The following is a 17,278-nucleotide window of genomic DNA, read 5'->3' on the forward strand; positions in this document are numbered from 1 at the left end:
GGGGGTATAAAAAAAAAAAGTAACTCCAGATATGCTCGTCAGAAGCATCGGAGCAGGGATGACCTCGTGCCTTCATCGACGGCGGTGGTCTGTTGTTCACCTCCGTGCCCCTTCCAACCGGATGAGAAGGGGATCGCCGCCTTGCATATTGGCGCGGCCCGCTGCGGAGCGCCTAAAGCCTAACCTCGCCGTCTCCATTGGAGATGAATCACCTCTTGGCTCCCGCCCCCTGCTGTCTCTGTCTCCCAAAACTCTCGCTCTCGTTTCCAACAGCCAGTGGCCCATGGCCCATGGCTGCTGCTCTGCCCGTGACGTGGGCTGGTGAGGGGATATGTGTCATGGTGATTCGGGCTGGGCCTTTCTCTCTGTTGGGCCAATTTCCCTTGTAAAAAAAAAAGCTAAAAAAGAAGATGCCACTATGCTTGCTAACTAGCCTTTTCGGAGCCCAAAAATACCTGAATGAAGGTGGTTCCCTGCACCTAACAAAGGCAAAGCTCTGCAAAACGCCAACGCTCTAGCAGCATCGAGCCGCTACCAATTCAGGTCAGGTTAGGTCAGGTCACCGCATCTGATGACTCCGCGGCACGAACGGATCCAAGGAATCATCAGATGCACGATTGGTGGATGCAGGCCCGATCGAAACGAGACAGCATCGATGATAAGGCAGGCGACTGTTTAATTTGGACGCAGCTGCTACCTCTCTGCTGCTCACCAGTCTAAGTCACCACAGGTCATGGTCATAGTCTCGCAAGCTGCTTCCTTGTTGCGCGAACAAGGCTAGGTGCTCGGCGTGAGGCAGCCACCAACCAGCATCAGAGTGGAAGCCATCGCGCCGAACACTTGTTCCAAATAGTAGTAAACTCAAGTGTCCTCTTTTCAGTTTTCAGACTGTGCGGCTGCTTTTGTGCAACACTCCAATAATATATACCTACCATTTACCAATGCAAATATGCAATGCGAGAAACTGGGGCTTGCACCTGCATGCCCACTGTTATTTATTTCCCTTGAGAACATGCAATGGAGAAATAAATCAGCTAATGAGCATGGCCCTGCTAGCGTTAGGTAGGAGCACTTAAACTCTTGAGTCTTCTCTGTCACCATTCACATTCACTCTGTTCTCTGTACTGGTGCTAGTGGCTGGTGCTGGAGTGGTGTGAGAGAAAAATACTATTGCCTGACTGGTGGCTGGAGGCTGGTGCTGGAGCTATGTGAGAGAAAAATATTGTTGGCTGGCTGGAGGAACCAAACAGCGAACATAATGATTCTCTGCTCGGTTGATGCAAAGCGTTAGGTAATAAAGTAAAAAGTACATACACACATATTCCTTCCTTGTGGTACAATTGTTGAAGTGCTATTTACTGTCATACTAGTCTTTATCTAATTTTCCCTTCGCTATCATAGTATTCAATCTGTAAACAAAGCATCTCATATGTACTTCTTCCATCCCAAATTACTAGTCGTTTTGACTTTTCTAGATATATAGATTTTGTTATATATATATATATAATATTTAGATGTATAAAAAATACATATCTAAAAAAATTCAAAATGACTAATAATTAATTGGAACAGAGGGAGTATAAATGTAGCTGATGGAGATGTGCTAAAACAACCAAACCATGTCCACTCGTACTACTTACTGCTAAAGTGCTAATCAATCGACAGCGTGCCGGAGGTCTACACTGTTTTTTTTTTAAAAAATAAAGATATCCAAAGAACAGACTAAAAATCGCCTTTTTACACTGGCCGCTGCCGCTCATGGGGTTTCTACTTCTTCCATGGTTTCACCGTCACCCATTTCACGTCGCGTTAGAGCAACTCCAGCCGAGTGACTATTCAGGTTTCTATCCGACCTTTTAGTCGCTCTGGGCCAAAAATCACCCTCCAACGGGGCGACTATCCAGGGCTCCATGCGACTAAAATTGGTAGCCCACCAAATTTTGGGGCAAAGCCCACAAATCTGGGGTCCCTCTATCCTCCCTCTATCTCCTCTCTCTCCTCTCCCTCTCTCTCTTCTCCTCGCGGTGCTGGGAGCGAGGCGGCGGCGGCGCTTCTTCTCCGGCGCCTCGCCGCCGTGTGTCCTCGCGGTGCTGTGCTCCCCCGCCGCCGTGGTGGAGGTGTCGGCGCGGAGGATTGGGGAGACGTGCGGCGGCGGAGTAGATCCGGTGAACCAGACCAGCGCGACGCGGGCCTACTCGCCGCTGAGGCGCGCGGCGAGCTCGCAGCTGCCGGCGCGGAGGCTGGCGGCGCGCGCGCGGAGCTCCTCCAGGTGCCTCCCGCAGCCGGAGTAACCATTGAAAGCTGCTAGCTGCCACGGTCGGATCTCTGAGCTTTCGCTCGCCGTCGGTGAAGGAGAAGGCGACGGGGACGGGCTCGGCCACAGCGGCGCACCACCGAGCTGGTTGCCGTAGTTGTGCAAGGTGAAGGCCGCCGCCGGGCTGTCGAGGCGTGTCTCCGCCCTCGGGCGCCGGCCGCCGCCGAGCAGGAGCCGCTTGAGCTTGGTGTTCCAGTGGTTCTTGACGTCGTTGTCCAGCAGGAGCGGGTGAACAGGATCCAGCAGGACATGAACCTCGGCGGCGGCGGCGGGCAGCAGCCTCGTGTCGTCGTCGACGGCTCCGACGCTCACCAAGCTCGAGGAGCTTAGGGCCTACCTGCACCACCTCCAATCGGAGAAGGCCAGTTCTGATCGATTCTTCACATTTAATTTGAGCTCTTATCTGAAGGAGTTCATTCCTGAATCCTGATTGATTCTTTACGATAATTATATTCTTGTTTTGAAATTTGGCAGGAGAGCCGCACCAGGAAGGTTGCGGAGCTCATGAGCTTGTTGCAGTCTTCGTCCTTGGTTCTCGGCATGGATCCCAGGGAGATCACCGCCGCCCGCCGCGGCGACGAGCATGCCGGCGACTTCAGCGACGCCGCGATCGCGAGGCTGGCATCGGAGATCGAGAGGCTGAGGGAGATCAAACGGAGCCAGATGGAGAAGCTGCAGGACCTGGTGGCGAGCATGCTGGAGCTGTGGAACCTGATGGACACGCCGGCGGAGGAGCAGCGGCGGTTCCAGGGCGTCGCCTGCAACATCGCCGCGTAGGAGGACGAGATCCCCGACGGTCTCCGCGACGGCGTCGGAGGAGAGGCGGCGGCGCGCTGGGGAGGAGGGCCGGCGGCGCGCTGGCGTCTGGCGGGCGGCGTGGGGGCGTCGGCGAGCGAGCGGGAGAGAGATGGGAGCGCGTCGGGAGAGAAGACAGGAGAGAGACGGGGCCCACTGGTCAGATGGATAGAGGCCCTATTTAGTCAGTTGGGCTGGAGCACACCTCTCATTTGGCCCTCTAAAATTTTAAAACTGGCCCTCAAAATGAAATATAGAGTCCCATTTTTAATCAGCCCACTGGAGTTGCTCTTAGTTCCAACTTCCAAGCTGGGGGTATATATAAACAAACGGTAGCTGGACCATCATATATATGACACGCGGCTCCAAAGTCCAAACCCGCAACGCTCCAACTCGTACGACGCCGACCAGGCGGCGGCCATGGTGGCGCTGGCGGCCGCGTGCGTCGGGGAGAACCCGAGCCTCCGCCCGTCGATGGCCGACGTGGTGCGGACCCTGGAGGCCTCCATCTGATTGATCTCCACCGTACCGTCGACGGAAAGCTAGCTGAATAGGTTGTGTGATGGCAGAGACGTGGCTGCCCAATCAAATAGAACCCGCGCGAAAATAAGATATCCAAACGCTAACAGGTGAAAGTGCTAATAAGATATCCAGATGGAAATGCTAATGGGGTGTGCTAAATTTTAACTTAAGACTCAACAACTTTAGTATGTTTATTACTTTAGCTCCTCCAAACATATAGATGCTCAGGATATACAAAAGGGAATGTAGGGCATTTCTGGCCCAACTTTTCTAGCATCAGGATCTAGGACATAGTCAGAGTAGATGTAGTCATCTTCAAGATCACCCACCTTGTCTAGGGCTTTGACATATAGATCATCGTTGGTGTAGTCCCTCCCGTCTGATCCACGAAAAAGAGGTTCTCCAACCAGCACCTTCTCAAACTCTATTATGTCACGCCCATGAAAACCATGGACAGCTGGATGCACAATCCTAGTCCCTTGCTCCTCGCAGTACATGCAACGGACATGCTCTGCATACGCACATTCTGGTGATGACATTTTTCATGCCAAGACAATTTCTGCCGCATTTGCGCACTACACAAATACGAAAGGGGCAAACCATTTCAAGGTTTATTTCTTGCTTGCCAAAATAATAAATAAGCTTACCTCCTTAATTTTGCATGTTTTTCTTTAACTACAAAAACAAAGCGTCCACTTTCTTCCCCGGCATTCAGATTTTATATCTAGGGGTAATCATCATCATCATATAAAGAGCATTGCTACGCATTCAGCATTCTACAATAATTCAACTGAAATTAATGTATGTCTACACTATGATTGTTACTTACTAAAAATCTCCCTTCAAAATTTCATGGACGAACCAGAGCTGAAGGTTCCTTGAGACGAGAGTTGAACATAATCTCAGAGTAGCATATATATCTCAAATTCCTAACATAATTTATTCTGGTTATATTCAAGGTATGCCCTTTCATTTATCCTGGTTACAATGCCCATAGCATCTTCTAAGCTGAATTCTGTTCTGCACTTTTCCATGGCTAGGTACATTGGTGTCGCAGGGCTTTCACATATGGGCATACCGAAAGAGGTGCTTTGAAGTGAAAATGTTATTGGCATATTTCCTTGCATTTTACATGCTTATGAAGAGTTTAAGTGTGCCTATTACATGTTAAGACTTTCAAAAGAAACCAAAAGTTCAGAATGAAGAGCTGGGGTGGAAGAATGTCAATATAATACGTCTTTTCTTCCATAAAATCGAACTTTTGCTTTCCACAAAGTGTCAAGTCCAAGGAGAGCATTTTTCACTGGGGGTGTTTTGTTTGAAGAACGATGTGGTGCACCATGAGCCTATTCCTTAAATTCTTGTTTGGTTTGAGGAATGGAATAGGTTGGCCCATCTACTTGACCCTATACAGATCTACTCTAGCATTTCAATTAGTCAAGCTTTAGCAGTGTCACTATTATTATTTAATATCTCTATGTTACACAGCAACAGCCAACAGGAATGATTTTCAATTAGAGATAGAGATAAACTAAACAAGTCCTAACCAGCTCTTATGTAATTCCAGAACACACAAACTCTTATACGTACACTATATCACAAACACGGAAATTGTAAGGTTGATAACAGAGCATACCAGTGTCTTGATCCAGATTCACAGGTAAGCACCAAGATTCATTAGGCCTATAGTTGCCACACTCAGCAAAAAAGAGCTTTGCAGGAGCATGCACAGATTGAGGGTCTTCACAAGTTGCAAGAAAATTGATATGGCTGTGATAATATTTTGAAGGATCCCTCGGATTGTATCCTATGTCCAGGCTGTACTCCGGGCCAGATACGTGTTCATTGACACCACATATAAAATGAAGCTTATACTTGTCCACCTTAAACCATGGAAACAAAGAGTTACATTGGAAGGTTGAGCGTACGACAAGCACAGGGGGATCAATAAAAGTAAAAACTTTGTAGAGTAAAAGTAAGAGAAGAAATCAACCTTGCTGTTGTTGAATTTGGTCAGTGCTTCTTCCACCTTCCTGAGGACTAGTTCATGCTGTTTCCAGAACTGTTGGCATCGACGAGAAAACCAAAGTAAGGTTGAGCTGTCTACCTTTCGAGGCTCAGGGTGTGGTTGCTGGTACAAGTCATCAGCATAGGGAGGCATGATGAAAGTGGCAATAGTCTCAACATTCTCAGAGGAGAGTATGCGATCGTTACGCATCACCCGCGTACAGGCTAACTGAAGCATATGCACTGAGTCAGGTGATCCAAGAAGCGCTTGCTGCTCATGCGGCACGGGGTGGCTCGCAGCAGTGGCTGCTGCATTATATGCTACTTGGACACCGGGGTGTGAGCTTCTTCCCCCAACCAAACTTTTTGTCGCCCCTCTGAGCAGAGATGCAACAACCTGTCACAAATTACCAGAGAAGCTCAGTGCATTATCGTTCCTCGTAGCCGCTTGGAGCATATCACCAAAGGTGGGAACAGCAACTCGCAGGTCAGCATTGGCGTCTTTGTAGGCGCTGCAGAATCTGGTCGGCTGTACGATCCGGGTAGCGGGCACACATGAAGGACACAAGGCCATAGAAAGACCGGGCCACAATTCGCATCAGGCAGCTGATGCTGATCATTTGTATTGTAAATTGTTTGCTTGGCGGGTAGGCTTTGTCATACCAAATGGTGTTGATAATGATGTTGGAGACAGGGTCCAGCGGGCCATAGCAGTGGCCCGCCTTGAGCAGGCTGTGGTGGTACCGAGAACACAGCTCGTCCTTGGGCAGCCTGGCCAGCGCATCTAGGTAGAAACCATGGATTCTTGCCATAAGCACTCGCTTCCTGGGTGCCCGGGTAGGAGGCAGTGCTCGGGGTTTTGCTTTTGCGCGCTCAAGCCTAGATTTGGCAAGCTCCCAGGATCTTTCTAGTTGGAGAACTGAATCCGATGCTACATGATGCAGCTTGAGCAGAAGTTGGTCAAACTTGCATTGAAGCCTCGGCTGCTGGAGGTTGTTGAGGCCAGGTGAAAGTGAAAGCAGCTTCCACACTAGCACGAGCCTGTGCGGATCTGGGTGGCGGGCGGCGAGTGCTGCGCATCGGAGGGCCGCCTCGACGGCGGCCACGGTGGTGCCGGAGTCGGCCACGAAAGATCGCTCTATCCCGCGGCGATTGATGATGAGGAGGGAGGCGACGAGGGGGTCCGCCTCGGCGGCGTCGAGGTATCGCATGGCCTCGACGATGGGGAGGTAGGGGAAGAGGCGGGTCGGGAAGGCGACGAGGCCATCGAGCGACCGCTGGATGATCCTGTCCGCTGCAGCCTCATCTCCTCCTGTTGCCGTCGCAGCCACACGGGCAGCAATATCTGGAGCCATGACGGAGTTGACATAGATGTTGGAGGCGGGATCCAGGAGGCGTCACGTGCACTGCGGGTCCAAAATTTGGGGGGGGGGGGTTAACTTTATACCATTCTAACGAGTGTCACTTCTTGAGATAGTATTTTTATTTTTGACACTAGAATCAGCACAGGAGAGAAAATGTTTATATTTTTATCACTTTTGCCCTCGTGGACGCAGTCCAGGTAGGCTCCACGTCAGCTCCCGCCCGCCTGTGCCCGATCCCAGCCCTTTTGTCCAGCCCGCCAGCCCAACCCCAGCCCATTTCCACTCCGGCGTCCCTCCTCTGTGGTCCGCGACTGCCCGCCCGCTCTTCTCCTTCGCCGCCCGCTCCGGCGTCCCGCCGGCCCTTGGCTCTCTTCCCCTCTCCCGCACGGCCAATGCCCGCCCTTGCTCTGCTCGTCGGCCGGAGAAGCCCCGCCGCCGGCCCAGACCACCTACTTGCTCCGATGCCCGACATACCCGCCTTCCTGCCCGCGCACCTCCCACGCGGCGGCGCCAAGGCCTCCGCCTTGACCAGCAGACGTCGGGGAGCACGGCGGTGCCCCGCGTGACGCTCGACCTAGTTGACTTCATCAAGGGGCACGGGCAGCGCGACGAAGCGGCGTTCAGCGTGTCGGCCTCGGGGTGCAGCTCCTGGGCACGCGTCCTACTCCCCCGCCGTCGTGGGGACGCTCCTGGCTCCACCTCTACGCGGGCCTCTCCTGCCCCTCGACGCGCCTTCCCGGCCGCGTGCTTCAGGGCCCGACTGCCCCCCTGCCTCGGTCGTCATCGTCGGCGCGGGCCTCACCGCCGCGTGCAGTTGCTCTGCTTCGGCCTCTAGGTGCTCGTTCTTGAGGGCCGTGCGCGCCCGGACGGCAGCTCGGTGCGGAGCGTCTCTGCGTCCTTGAACGGGTCCAGCACGCGACGTATGCCAGCTCACCGTCAGAGAAGGGCAGCGAGGACTGCGGCCAGTGCAGCCACTTGAAGTACAGGTCGTCCAGCTTATCGTGGGATTTCTGGGGGACCCACAGCCGGGTGGCGGAACGCACCCGCCTAATTCCAGAGGGGGAGTACACGGAAAGTTACTAGGCGATTGGGCTAATCTAGCTCTGAGTTAGGCACACAAGAACACACGATCTAGAGTGGTTCGGGCCGCCGGAGCGTAATACCCTACGTCCACTATGTGTGGTATTGATCTTGGTTGTGTATGAACCTATCATCTGCCGGGTCTTGGCTATTACCCAGCCTGAGTTTTCTTCTAGCGGACGCCCCCCTTTTATAGACCAAGGGGTGCGGATACATAGGACGTTGATGCCCCGACAGGTGGGCCCAACGTAACTGTGCAGCGTACTGCGTAGAGTACTTAAATGGCTACAGTGGTTGCGAATCTTTCCTTCGATATGCTTCCATGCCCTGCTGACCCTCTGACGAAGGGAAGTCTTCTCTTGTCCCGTCACCAAGGTGCCCGTTGGGGGAACGTAGCTTGTGGCGTGACCTGTTGAGGCTATTATGTAGGCGTCATAATGGGTGAAGCCGAGCCGTCGTATCCATCTGTTATGGCAGACTGGCAGGCGCGGCGTGGGCGGCGCCAGCAGCTCCACTATGCATCTTGGTAATACGCGATCAATAGTGCCCCCTGGTCAAAGAATCGCCTCGGCTTCTGCTATATTAATGCGGACGTCCTCCTACCGCAATGAATGTAGTGGTAGGTGAGCCTTAATATGGAGACCAAGCGGCCTTATATACGTGTCTGTGCTTTGCAGACACGTGGCGGCTCCGGACCACCCCGAGTCGGGGTGTCGATTCCTTCCCTTGGTGAGGGGTCCGATTACTATACAGGGGGTCCGGGATTCCATGGGGATCCGGACCTCCATGGGAGGTCCGGAGCCTTCGGTTGTTCAGGCTGAGCGCCTGCTTCTTCCGGGAACACGCGGTGGTCCCGAAACTATCCAGGGGACGGGCCCAGGACTGCTGCTGGGCGAACAGGGCTCCGGACCGCAGGGGTCCGGCTGCTGGACGTAGTTAAGGATAACTACAAGGCTCTTGCCTAGACACAGCAAGAGGGAGTACCCCAGTCCTGGGGTACCGACAGTGGCCCCCGGGCCCACCTTGGGAGAGGCACGAACCTGCGAGTGGGGCCTACTATCGTGATGTGTTTCCACGCAAACTTGATTGCGTTGGTGTGCTCATGCAAAGAGCGGGTGCTCCGGACCCCTGAGGTCGGTACACGGGTTGCCAGGTTCAGGTCCTAGAGCGCTCTCCATAGGGCGACGAAGGTGTAGGATTAGGGTGCGGAACCAAGCTAAGCGGCTACACATACCTCGGATCGCTCAGGGAGCCAGCACCTCTTCCCGGACCCAGCTCTTGGCGACCGTAGCGAGCGGTCTCCGCCGGAGCGGGCCACCGGAGTGGACTTGAGTCGACCGTGGCGAGCGGTCCGCCGGAGCGGGCCACCGGAGTGGACTTGAGTCGACCGTGGCGAGCGGTCTCCGCCGGAGCGGGCCACCGGAGTGGACTTGAGTCGACCGTGGCGAGCGGTCTCCGCCGGAGCGGGCCACCGGAGTGAACTTGAGTTATTGCTGACGAACCAAAGAAATATGTCACCGGACCTCACAGTAAGGTGCAAGAAACCAAGCCTTACACTAGAAGGGAGCCCGAGACCTCTAAAGACAGCAGTCTCGGATACTAGAGTACTTGTAACAGGGTAGTGAAGTACGTATACTTAGGGTACATTACCAGGCTAAGCCACGCGGAGCTTCTCTACTCCAGGATACGAGTACCACTTCTCCAGAGCAGGTCCTTAGGGGTCTGGACTGCCTTCCAGCTAGAAGGGGTGTCCTCACCTGACTACAAGCCAGCAACTTAACTTGGATTGCTAGCAACAAAAGAAAGACTCTGTTTGGGGGGAAGAGACGGTTAACCAAGAAATAGCCAACCAGAACGAATGAATGTAATCAGGGTGGAGTCGAGATAAGACTGAGAAAATAAATCTCCTTTATTACTGTGGTTATCATGGTATACATCAGAGGTCGGGATTACGAGGTCGGACCTCTACCGCTCCGGACCATTTTTTGCATGTTTGTGCAGTAGTAACAGAGGTCGGGTTTACAAGGCCGGACCTTGACCGCTCTGGACCACACGTAGGCGCCACATTATTACAAAGGAGGAACTCTCTTAGTTTTATCTAGGGGTAACCTATAGCTGCCTTCTATACAACATGTTCTTCTCCGGTTGGAAGTGGTGCGGCCACTCCTGAATTCTTCATAGTCGTCGGAGGCGAAGGCGCCCTAGATGTGCCTGAACTGCATCATCTAGCATCACCTCGGGAACTCGGGAGGCCACTCCTTACCTAAGAGATGTCATATGCTTAGGTAGCATGAGACAAATTCTTTGGCTTTGAATGAAAGAGGCCCCCTGCCGCCGCTGTCCGCCCCCGGGAGCCAGCCGCCTGCCACTCGCTGCGGCAGGAGCTGGCTTTCCGCCCTGACGCAGCGGGAGAATGTGTGCTCGTATGGACGAGCACGGAGTGTGGAGAAGGGTGGTCGTTCGCCGGCTTGTCCTTGGTGCTCGCGCCAGAGGCCCCCGCGCCTAGCGGCGGGGTCCTGTCTGTAGCAGCACCAAGCACCTCGGGTGGTGCCGGAGACGATACGACGACTCGGCCAACTTCCTCCAGGATGGCCGTCGGCTCCAGGCTCCATGTTGAGAGAAAGCCTTGAGCCGACGTCATGCCGCCGCAGAGGAAGCGTGGCTGTTGCTTGAGAGAAAACCTTGAGCCGACGTAGGGGCGGCAGCGCCCAGCAGTGCCTCCGCTGTGCGTTGCCGCGCCGGCTCCGAGGTGTCGCAGTGGCGACGCACAACAAACGCCGCTGCCGTGCACCGCCGCACTATGGGCATTGGCGCCCCAGAGCCACGGCATTTGGCGTGGGTGACGCCCTGCCTTCCTTCATCTTCTCGTTCGCCGTTGCAGAGGATGAACACAGCCCCCCAGAAGCCTGAAGATCCAGCCCGCGCCTGACCTCCCCACGGACGGCACCAAATATCGTGGGATTTCTGGGGGACCCATAGCCGGGTGGCGGAACGCACCCGCCTAATCCCAGAGGTGGAGTACACGGAAAGGTACTAGGCGATTGGGCTAATCTAGCTCTGAGTTAGGCACACAAGAACACACGATCTAGAGTGGTTCGGGCCGCCGGAGCGTAATACCCTACGTCCACTGTGTGTGGTATTGATCTTGGTTGTGTATGAACCTATCCTCTGTCGGGTCTTGGCTATTACCCAGCCTGAGTTTTCTTCTAGCGGACGCCCCCCTTTTATAGACCAAGGGGTGCGGATACATAGGACGTTGATGCCCCGACAGGTGGGCCCAATGTGACTGTGCAGCGTACTGCGCAGAGTACTTAAATGGCTACAGTGGTTGCGAATCTTTCATTCGATATGCTTCCATGCCCTGCTGACCCTCTGACGAAGGGAAGTCTTCTCTTGTCCCGTCACCAAGGTGCCCGTTGGGGGAACGTAGCTTGTGGCGTGACCTATTGAGGCTATTATGTAGGCGTCATAATGGGTGAAGCCGAGCCATCGTATCCATCTGTTATGGCAGACTGGCAGGCGCGGCGTGGGCGGCGCCAGCAGCTCCACTATGCATCTTGGTAATACGCGATCAATAGTGCCCCCTGGTCAAAGAATCGCCTCGGCTTCTGCTATATTAATGCGGACGTCCTCCTACCGCAATGAATGTAGTGGTAGGTGAGCCTTAATATGGAGACCAAGCGGCCTTATATACGTGTCTGTGCTTGCAGACACGTGGCGGCTCCGGACCACCCCGAGTCGGGGTGTCGATTCCTTCCCTTGGTGAGGGGTCCGGTTACTATACAGGGGGTCCGGGACCCCATGGGGGGTCCGGGATTCCATGGGGATCCGGATCTCAATGGGAGGTCCGGAGCCTTCGGCTGTTCAGGCTGAGCGCCTGCTTCTTCCGGGAACACGCGGTGGTCCCGGAACTATCCAGGGGACGGGCCCAGGACTGCTGTCGGGCGAACAGGGCTCCGGACCGCAGGGGTCCGGTTGCTGGACGTAGTTAAGGATAACTACAAGGCTCTTGCCTAGACACAGCAAGAGGGAGTACCCCAGTCCTGGGGTACCGACACAGCTGCTCCGGCAGGCAGAGGTCGTGGTCGATCGGCACGAGGTCGGTGGCGTTCCGGTGGCGGCGAAACCGAGAGCGGATGGGGAAGGGGCCGGTGAGGAAGAGGAGTATGCGGGGGAGCTCATCGAGAGCTCGAATCGTGCGGAAGGTCATAAGGGTGGGGGCGACGGCAAGGTGGTCGACACCGGCGACGGGGCTTCTCCGGCCGGCTGGAAATCGGCCGATTCCGGCCGGGGAAGGGCTCGGCCGGGTCTGAGGAGGTGCCGCGGAGGTGCGGGGTCTCACTGTCGGAGCTGGCGGCGCTATTCGAGGGTGTGGGCCACGCGGTCACCGACGACGAGGTGCCGCGCGTGATGGAGGAGGTCAACGCGGGGCGCCATCGGCCTGCCTGAGTTCGCCGCGCTCGTGCGCTCCACCGACGTCGATGCCGTTGAGGAGGACCTGCGCTACGCCTTCATGGTGTTCGACGCTAACGGCAACAACCTCGTCACGCCTGTCGAGCTCGCGCACGTCCTGCCATGGTTGAGCGCCAGCCAGAGCAGAGGGAGAAGAGAGTGGAAATGGGCTGGGGTTGGGCGGGCGGGTTGGACAAAAGGGCCGGGGTCGGGCACGGGCAGGCAGGAGCTGACGTGGAGGCTACCTGAATCAACCTGCTGGCGTCCACGAGCACAAAAAAATAATAAAAATATAAATATTTTTTCTCTCCTACGCTAATTGTGTAGTGCCAAAAATAAAAGGGCTTGGGGCTGCACGCAGAAGCAGTCGACCCAACTCAAGAGTCAAGACCCCGCCTCGAAGCAAACGGGCCCCCAAAATTCCAAGGCAGGCAGAGCTGCCGGCGCGCCACCGCCGATGGCCACCACGCTGACGCCCACGCAGCGCTACGCGGCGGGGGCGCTGCTGGCGCTCGCGCTCCGCCAGGCGCAGATCCACCAGTCCGTGCCCCTCGGCGGCGGCTCCCCAGGCCCCGACGACGAGGAGCGCGCCAGCAGCGCCAGCGGGGGCTCCTCCGCCTCCACCGCCACCACCAGCGCCTCGGCTTCGGAGTCGGACGCCGCCGCGGACGCCGACCTCTGGACGCACGACTCCCGCGGCCTCCTCCGCCCCGTCTTCAGGTGCGCTGCTCCCCCGCGGTTCGTCCCCGCCCCTTCTACTGCTTCTGATTAGTACTCGCCATCGCTGCCTGCTATGCTAGGTTCCTGGAGATCGAACCCCAGGCGTGGGCTGGCCTGGAGGAGACCGCCGCGTCGCCCGAGGCCAAGCATCACATCGGCGCGGTACGCATTCCCTTCCCACCCGCCCCCGCCCTAATTAGTTTGGGGGTCACCAACTCACCATCGCGGGGCCGGGGCTCCCTCATTTTGGGGTTTCTGTTTTCCACTGGGGGATAACGATTATTATGCTTGTAACGCCCACCAGATCAAATTGATCATGATCATCTCTCTAAAATGCTGTTCAAATTCTGTGTGCTTAAGCAAGCAGTCCAGTGAATGTTGAACTGACTCTTTCAAGATTGCATTTCACAGTCTCGTTTCGCTTCACGTTTTGCAGTTTCTAAGGATAATCTTTGAAGAACACGGTGCGGGCTCTTCTGATAGATTGGAGCAGGAACATGCCTTGGTGAAAGCAGTTGATGTCATGGAAATGAGCTTGGGCAGTGATATTGTGCCAGATGAGAAAATCAAAGACGAGGGTAAAGACTCCGCGACTTCTAGCTCTGGAACTGCAGAATCATCAGAGGCAGGCTCACCTGAGAACTTGCTTGGAATTGACAAGTTGTCCTTGGATGATGTTCCTGCTAACCATCACCGGAAGATGGCTTTGCTGTATGCACTTCTCTCTGCGTGCGTGGCTGATAAACCTGTTTCACAAGAGCAAGAGGAGAGGAAGTCGTCTCACTTCAGGAAGGGTTATGATGCTCGGCATCGTGTTGCTCTTCGGTTGATAGCAACATGGCTTGACGTCAAGTGGATCAAAATGGTCCGTGCAAACTATTCCTTCTCAATGCAGCACAGTAATAAATCAGTTGGTGTAGAATTTCAACAAACAAAAATGCACTGAGATCATCCAAGGAGGAACTTGATCATATGCATGTATTTTCATATAGCTTGACTTCTTCTGTAACCATCAATCTTGATACTGTAGGAGGCTATAGAGGTAATGGTCGCATGCTCTGCCATGGCTGCAGCAAAGGAGCAAGAACAAGAGCAAGAAAGCGCATCACCGAAGAGCAAGTGGGAAAAATGGAAGCGTGGAGGCATTATTGGTGCAGCTGCCTTGACTGGAGGAGCATTGCTGGCTATTACAGGGGGTAGGACTAAGCTCCCAATAATATATCTATTAAAGTATAAACACATTGACAGTTCACTTGGACACACTGCTCCCAGGAGGTTGATATGCTCTCAACCTCTTCTACCCGACAGGTTTAGCTGCACCAGCTATTGCGGCAGGATTTGGTGCGCTAGCTCCAACACTTGGCACACTTGTCCCATTCATAGGAGCTAGTGGATTTGCTGCTATGGCTGCTGCAGCAGGATCTGTTGCTGGCTCTGTGGCAGTTGCTGCTTCATTTGGAGGTTGGTAGAGAAGTTCTTTTGAAACTGCTCTGATGATGTTATTTTGTGCTTCTATTTCTTCATTATATGTCCTGTGCTGTCTACCAATAAAGATTTATTTAGTTTAGTTAACAGTGGACACTTCTCTGCTGGTATAGTTGTTACTGTATTGCTTTGTGAACCTACAACACAAATAACGAATAGGCACACCTCTTTATGAGTGCTGGCACATTTTCCAATTAATTTTTTTCCTAGGTGAATTCCTTGTGGTAGTTGTAATGTATTATCCCAAAAAGAGAAATAGGAAGTAGTTTGGAATTGTGGTACTTAGTTGTTTATATTCCTTGATTGATTGTTGGCAAATTAGCTGCTGGAGCTGGCTTGACGGGAAGCAAAATGGCGAGACGAATTGGAAAAGTGAAAGAATTTGAGTTCAAACCTATTGGCGATAACCACAATCAGGGTGTGAGTTCCTTTTCTTTCTGACTTTCACATTAACTTTACGTGAATAAATGCCATTCACCCATCTTGGAACCAAACTGATTAGGTCTTTGTAAATGGTGCTAACTCTTTCAGCGCCTTGCGGTTGGCATCTTGGTCTCTGGATTTGCTTTTGATGAGGAGGACTTCTGGAAACCTTGGGAAGGATGGAAGGATAACCTAGAGAAGTATGGATACCTTTCATATCTGTTTCATGAATCATAGTTGATGTACTTTATCCATGTGTTTTACATCTGTGCTATAAGGCTGGAGCATTCTTACACTGTCGATTAATGTTTGACAGGTACATCCTTCAATGGGAGAGTAAGCATATAATTGCAGTGAGTACAGCAATACAGGATTGGCTGACATCAAGTAATGTTCAGGGTTTTGTACTCTACCTTACACTGTCTTTGAACACCTTGTAACTATCACTGTAATTGTTGATGCAGGACTTGCAATGGAATTGATGAAACAAGGTGCAATGAGAACTGTCTTAAGTGGTCTTCTTGCAGCATTTGCTTGGCCTGCTACGTTGCTTGCAGCTACTGATTTTATTGATAGTAAATGGTCTGTTGCTATTGACAGGTGCTTGCTAACTCTCGTAGTACAATGTCTCATGTGACAACTGCTTATTTTTCCAGTAGTAATATGCTATGTGGTAATTGCTAAATTCCCAGTTACAGTACTTTAGAATATCTATAGTGTATCTACAGTGCAATGGTTGAAAAATGTGTCTCTTTAAGGATCACAGCAATTTATTTAGCTAAGCTACTCTACCCTAGTACCCTCTCAGATCGGACAAGGCAGGAAAAATGCTTGCTGAAGTGCTTCTAAAGGGACTGCAAGGAAACAGGTAATTAAAGCTGAAGCACTTTTTATCCAGTGGGGTTAGTTTCCTGTACATTTTTTTCCCTGATTTCAAAATTCTCCCAGGCCTGTGACTCTCATTGGGTTCTCGCTAGGAGCACGAGTTATATTCAAGTGTTTACAAGAGCTTGCTTTGTCAAGCGACAATGGTATCTGCTCTATAATTATCTCCACCTAAAGATCATTGCGACTTTGCTCACACATTTGATGGTTCTATAATTATCTCCACAAAAGTTCATCATGTCTTTGCTCATACATTTGATGGAATGAATCAGAGGGACTTGTTGAGAGGGTTGTCCTCCTAGGTGCACCAGTTTCGGTGAAGGGTGAGCAGTGGGAGCCTGCCAGGAAGGTAGGGTGCAAAGCTGTGTAAATCTTCAGTTACAAATGGTCACTAACGCCCAATTTGGCTGCTTCGATCACTTAACATGCCTTCGCGTTTGCTTCGCTGCAGATGGTTGCAGGAAGATTTGTCAATGTGTACTCGAGAGATGACTGGATTCTCGGTGTTACCTTCCGAGCAAGGTGAACAAAATAGGATTGATTTTGGATTGGATAGCCATTGTGGGAACAGTTTTGATGTTTTTTTTTTCTGTTACTTACTAATTCTCTGATGCAGTCTGCTCACCCAAGGATTAGCTGGCATCCAGGCCATTGATGTGCCTGGTGTCGAGAATGTAAGTATGCTGATGAGTGATGACCATTCTTGTGCCTTTGATCAACTCTGTTGACCTACTGTTTGCATAACCTTTTGTACAATTTACAGGTTGACGTTACCGAGCATGTTGATGGCCATTCGTCGTACCTGTCAGCTGCCCAACAGATCCTAGAGCATCTTGAATTGAACACCTACTATCCTGTTTTTGTCCCCCTTCCGGCAGTCAGCAAATAGAAGATGTAACAGTTGCACAGTATGCATTTGGGACAAGATGTAAATATCTCCGTTAGGAAAAAAAACTTCCGAACTTACTAAAGTTTTACATATATATTTACTTAACAGATGTTAAAAGATTTCGGATTGGATATCGGCATGTTCGAAGTTTTGGACTTTTGTGATTTCTACTCGTCGTTTGACTGCTGCTATCTCCACGGTTGACGAAGCAACTGCTGACAGGCAAATGTTAAGTGCATCTGTGGTGCTGAACCAAGCGGAGCAAGCACGAAGTAATAGGAAACCGGGCAGAGACCAGCATCGAATGCCATAGCAGGTTCATACATGACAAACAGCTACTCA

The 17,278-nt window shown here is 52.6% G+C and overlaps 2 protein-coding genes across 3 annotated transcripts; one reads left to right on the forward strand and one right to left on the reverse strand.

Annotated features, from left to right (window-relative positions):
* Positions 1-3,764: 3,764 nt before the first annotated feature.
* Positions 3,765-7,031, reverse strand: LOC120691929. Of its 2 annotated transcripts, none has more exons than XM_039975134.1 (3): positions 5,625-7,031; positions 5,268-5,514; positions 3,765-4,142 (listed from the first exon to the last, which is right to left on the reverse strand). In XM_039975134.1, exon 1 carries the CDS (start codon positions 6,991-6,993, stop codon positions 6,127-6,129), a length of 867 nt encoding a protein of 288 aa, XP_039831068.1. In that variant the 5' UTR covers positions 6,994-7,031; the 3' UTR covers positions 3,765-4,142; positions 5,268-5,514; positions 5,625-6,126. The 2 variants fall into 2 exon arrangements, with proteins under 2 accessions (XP_039831068.1, XP_039831069.1); XM_039975135.1 differs by having other exon boundaries at positions 3,765-4,206.
* Positions 7,032-12,897: 5,866 nt separating this feature from the next.
* On the forward strand, positions 12,898-17,095 carry LOC120687784 (transmembrane and coiled-coil domain-containing protein 4-like). The gene is made up of 15 exons (XM_039969802.1): positions 12,898-13,254; positions 13,335-13,416; positions 13,691-14,119; positions 14,285-14,450; positions 14,563-14,715; positions 15,062-15,159; positions 15,271-15,362; positions 15,479-15,549; positions 15,627-15,762; positions 15,971-16,030; positions 16,111-16,193; positions 16,320-16,396; positions 16,499-16,569; positions 16,664-16,721; positions 16,811-17,095. The coding sequence occupies exons 1-15, from the start codon at positions 12,992-12,994 to the stop codon at positions 16,934-16,936; spliced, it is 1,965 nt and encodes a 654-aa protein (XP_039825736.1). The 5' UTR covers positions 12,898-12,991; the 3' UTR covers positions 16,937-17,095.
* Positions 17,096-17,278: the final 183 nt, after the last annotated feature.

Source organism: Panicum virgatum, chromosome 9N (assembly GCF_016808335.1).
Source record: "Panicum virgatum strain AP13 chromosome 9N, P.virgatum_v5, whole genome shotgun sequence".
In the NCBI taxonomy this organism is placed as follows: Eukaryota; Viridiplantae; Streptophyta; class Magnoliopsida; order Poales; family Poaceae; genus Panicum; species Panicum virgatum.